This window comes from Condylura cristata, unplaced genomic scaffold (assembly GCF_000260355.1).
Source record: "Condylura cristata isolate star-nosed mole 26May11 unplaced genomic scaffold, ConCri1.0 scaffold00022, whole genome shotgun sequence".
NCBI classification, from domain to species: domain Eukaryota; kingdom Metazoa; phylum Chordata; class Mammalia; order Eulipotyphla; family Talpidae; genus Condylura; species Condylura cristata.
Window position 1 is genome coordinate 37,266,437 of NW_004567123.1, and position 4,237 is coordinate 37,270,673.

The following is a 4,237-nucleotide window of genomic DNA, read 5'->3' on the forward strand; positions in this document are numbered from 1 at the left end:
CCCACTCGCGCTCCCGCGTGTTCGGCCGGCGCGGCCTGGCGGGGTCTGGGGCAGCCCGGAGGCCACGCAGTAACGGAGACACCCCGTGGGGCCACTGCGCCTTTTGCCCGCGTCGGCCATCGCACAGAAACGGCGTTTAGGCGCGGAAATGCCGCCTGAGGGGCCAGGCGGGGCCAGGCCCGGAGTCGCAGCGGCCTCTTCTCCCTTATTCCGTCCGGGAGACGCAGGAAACGTCGCGTTCACCCGCGTCCCTCGGCCCCTGGGCACACAGTGCCCAGCTGGCCGCACCTGTGGAGGCCCCAGGGACCCTGGCGCTGGCCGGGGCGCAGCCGGCACGCTCAGGGCGGGGTCTCTGCCGCGGCTACCGGCTCTCGAAAGCGCACACGTGGCCAGCGGCACGGACTTGACCCTGGCCGCTCCAGAGCGTGGCTCTGTGCTGACCCGCAGGCACAGGTAGGCACAGAGGCCGCAGCCCCGCGCCTCCCGCAGCCCAGCACAGAGCTGGGGGGGCCGCGCCCCGCCCCTGCCTGAGCCCCGCCCACACCCCAGCTCCCGGCCCCGCCCACACCCAGCTCCGCCCACGCCCAGCTCCCAGCCCCGCCCACGCCCTCAGCAGCGAACCCCCAGACCTCCTGTCCTGGCCTCTGCCGCCAGCCCGCCGGCCCGCACCCGCTCAGCTCCTGGGGCAACCGGGCGCACGGCGGGAGCGGGGTGGCCGCACTTACGGGACAGCGAGTGGGCGCCCTTGGGCAGGTACTCCAGCAGCAGGGGGTTGTCCTCCCCCAGCGCGTCTGCCTTCAGCGACAGCAGGCTGTTCTTGCTCATGAGCGCCGCCCTCAGGCTGGCCACGGCGGAGGCCTGGTGCAGCGCCTCGTCCTTCTCTGGGGCCAGCGCCGGGCCTAGGTAGCTGGCTTCTCCTCCCAGGAGACCCTCGTCCACGTGGGCGAAGAGCTCGACCCTCTCCCCACGGCCGTCGGAGCTGCTGGCTTCACGGACAGTCAGTTCGGCATCTGGGGGGAGGGGACACGCGTCAGCATCACAACCCCCAGGCAAGGCGCTGGACACCAGCCGCCCGCGGGGTCCAGGTCACACAGGCCGGGGCGGAGGTGGCGATGGTGCCCCGCGCCGCTCACGGAGCTGGAACCGCCTCGGGCTCTGTCCCGCGAAGCCGCAGAAGGGGCTCGGCTGACAGGGTCGCCCGGGAGCGGGGAGGAACCAGAGTTCTGGAGGAAGGGCAGACGGGGTTGCCCCGAGCAGGGAGCCGGGCGCTGCCCCGAGGCCGGGAGGCGCGGGCCGGTAGGGCGTCCGTGGGCGCGCCCTCCCAGCCTCGCCCGCCCACTGCCCTCAGCCCCTGGCGTCCCGCACCGGCCCTGACTCTCCGAAGTCTCCGCAGCTGCCTGGCTGCCCCAACTTGCCCGGGCCTCAGAGTCCCTCCCTGCGCGTGGGGGGCGCCCAGGACAGGGCTGAGGCCAGAGGTCGGCGAGGAGGCGACACTGACTGCCCGATCGTCCGGCTGCTGAGCCCACGGCTCGGAGGAAGCTCACCACGCCCCGGGCTACCAGTCTCAGACACCAGATGCAAGACCAAGCGGTCAGCTCGGACCCCGCCCAGAACCCTGCCGACACGGCCGGGACGGTGGGCCGGGACCTGGCGCTGGACCCCGCTGAAAAGGTCATCTCCAGGCCAGGCCACCTTCGGGGCCTTCCAGGGGCTCCTCCCCTAAAGCAAAACGCCAAGCTCGGGATCAAAACCTTTATTTCAGATTTGAAGGTGAAAACACCAGCATTTCCAGGAATATAACCCAAGTCAGGCCCCCAAGGAGGGCAGTGCCCACTCCCCAGCACCCTGGGGCCCTGGGCATGCGGGGCAGGCGCCCCGCCCACACAGGCCCGGGCACTGCCCCATGTCACATGGGCACTTGACTCTGCTCCCCCTCACTCAGCCCAGCTGACCCCCAGCCCTGACCCCACGGGCACCCGTGACCTCTGCTGGGGCCGCCCCGCCAGACTTGTTGGCTTCTCGATGGCACTTCTTTCCTGGGGTGTTCGTCCCCCAGGAGACTGTGGGAGCGCTTTTGGGGAGACTTCTATGCACAGGACCCCAAGACAGTGCACCCCCAGGCCTGGCCATGCGCGGCGGCCAGATGGCAAAGGCAGATGGGACACCCGGCGCCTCAGGCAGGGCTCAGGGACGGCACCCCACAGCACCCCAGCCCATGGGCACACAGCAGACAGTCCTGGGGGAGCCGGGCTAAGGGGTCACCTGAGAGGGCTGACCCTGACCCAGAGTGGGGCTGAGCCCAAGGAGGCACGGGTCTGGCTTGGGGGTGAAGGCCACCCCAGATGCAAGGCCAGAGGGGCCCAGGGGTTCCCCGACTCGGACCTGGCATGGCCATGGGCTACTGACCGGGCGTATGGGGACACCGCGGGCCAGGCCCCTCACACCCAACACCAAAATCGACTCCCAGTGGGGTCAAGTTATGGCCGAGAGGCCCGAAACCTCGAAGCCAGGGAGAGGAGCCCATGCTCCCGCCGGGAGGAGCCGCCTGAGGGTCTCCAGCACCGGCGCCCACGAGAGCGAACCGCTGGGGAGGGAGGGAGGGCTGTCTGCCCACGGCCGGCCAAGACTCGCCCGGAGGCGCCGGTAAAGGACGGGCAGCTGCCCGGGGGCGGCGCCCCCACTGGTGCCTCGAGACCCCGCCCCAGAAGGGAGCCCAGGAATGAGGCTGGGCCCCGCCCCTTGGCCTCCCAAAACATTAGACAGACCTGCCCTGGGGGGGTGCAAAGCAGGAGTCAACAAGGGAGCAGCGCCCGGGCACCCATGCGGCCTTCGCAACAGCCTGCTGTGCCCCACCAACATGGGCCAGGAAGAGGGGTGCGGCTCAGAATGGTCTACTACTGGCCGTCAAGGAGGACGCTCGGCCCCTGGCGCAGGGTGAGGGCGCAACGCTGGGAAGCCCGCCGCAGGCGCGTTCGATCCGGGCCAGGGAGGGACCCAGGGCACAGCAGACCTCCCCTGTCCCCCGCTGCCCCCTCAGCAGTGTATCTCAGTCCACCTGCCTGTTCTGCTCCCCACTTGGTCCCTGGTGCATCCTCTTACCCCCACACCTCTGGCCTGTACCCCCCAGTTCTGTATGCATAAATAAATCTTTGTGCAAAAATAAAGATGAATCTTGTCACTCTGACAAGTTCCAAGTGGGTGGGGTAACATGGCCAAGCCAGAAGTGGAACGGCAGATCCTGCAGACCCCTCACGTAGGCTGCAGAGGAACAGACATCACCACGCCACAGACACCCCAGCATGGCCGTGGACTGGGCGGGCGGGGAGGGCCCTCGTGGTGGCCTGCGGGGGCTGGGTCCGCAGGGCCTAGGTGCGGGGCTGGTCCGACCTGCCCCGGCCCTCTGGGCTCCGTGTCTTAAACAGAAAAGGGCGGGGGACAGGAAGAGGTGCCCCAGAAACTGGAAATGAAGCTGCTCTCCTGGGCGCAGCCCCGGCCCCGCCACCCCAGGGCAGCCCAGAGGGACACACACCACCCTGGGCCTCCATCGGTGAGGCAGGTGGCCTCAGAGCCCTTTTATCCAGCCGTGCCCTTCCTGGATCTTGGGATGGACCAATCAGGCACACGCTGCGAACTGATTGGTGCTAACTAGTCCAATCAGCCACAGGCTTGAAAAACGGTCCAATCAGACTTGTGGGTGGGGCTCGCCGAGTCGCTATAAGCCAGGGTGGGCGGGGCTGGGACTCCGGAGAACGGGCCGGGCCGGCCAGGCCAGCCCCAGCCGGGTCTCCCTAGGGGGTTGCTGGTGTCGCCCAGCCTCGGTCAGGGCCGTGGCCCCTGGGGGGCCGTGGGGACTGTCACACCAGTCGGTGCTGGCCCGGCGCCTGGTGGCCGGCGGTGGCCCTCACTGCCGAGGTCTGGGTGAGGCAGCACCCCGTGGCCCCAGCGAGTCGTTGCCTGCTTGTGAAACACCGGGGTGCAGTTCTGGAGCCGGGTCTCTGCGCGTGCGCGGGGCCCGAGCGGCACCTGGCCGGCCACGGGCTGTCCGGGGCTGAGCTCCGCCCCGCCGGCCCCCCTTGAGCCTCTAGCCCTGGTTTCGATTCCTGTGTGTCAGCCCTGCCCCTGCCCTGGGCGCTGGGGATCCCCAGCGGCCACACCAAGGCGTCTGGGGGCCGCAGGGGCACCAGGCCCTTCCCCTCAACGGGAGAGGGGTGACCGTCGGCCTGGGCTGGCGCTGAGG

The 4,237-nt window shown here is 69.7% G+C and overlaps 1 protein-coding gene across 1 annotated transcript in view; it reads right to left on the reverse strand.

Annotated features, from left to right (window-relative positions):
- Window positions 1-4,237, reverse strand: part of ZBTB46 (zinc finger and BTB domain containing 46) — a 12,419-nt gene that overhangs the window by 6,871 nt on the left and 1,311 nt on the right. The window contains exons 2-3 of the mRNA XM_012728172.1: window positions 1,545-1,615; window positions 726-1,010 (exon numbers count right to left, since the gene is read on the reverse strand). Coding sequence (XP_012583626.1) covers window positions 726-1,010; window positions 1,545-1,615 — 356 coding nt within the window. The remainder of the gene's footprint in view (window positions 1-725; window positions 1,011-1,544; window positions 1,616-4,237) is intronic.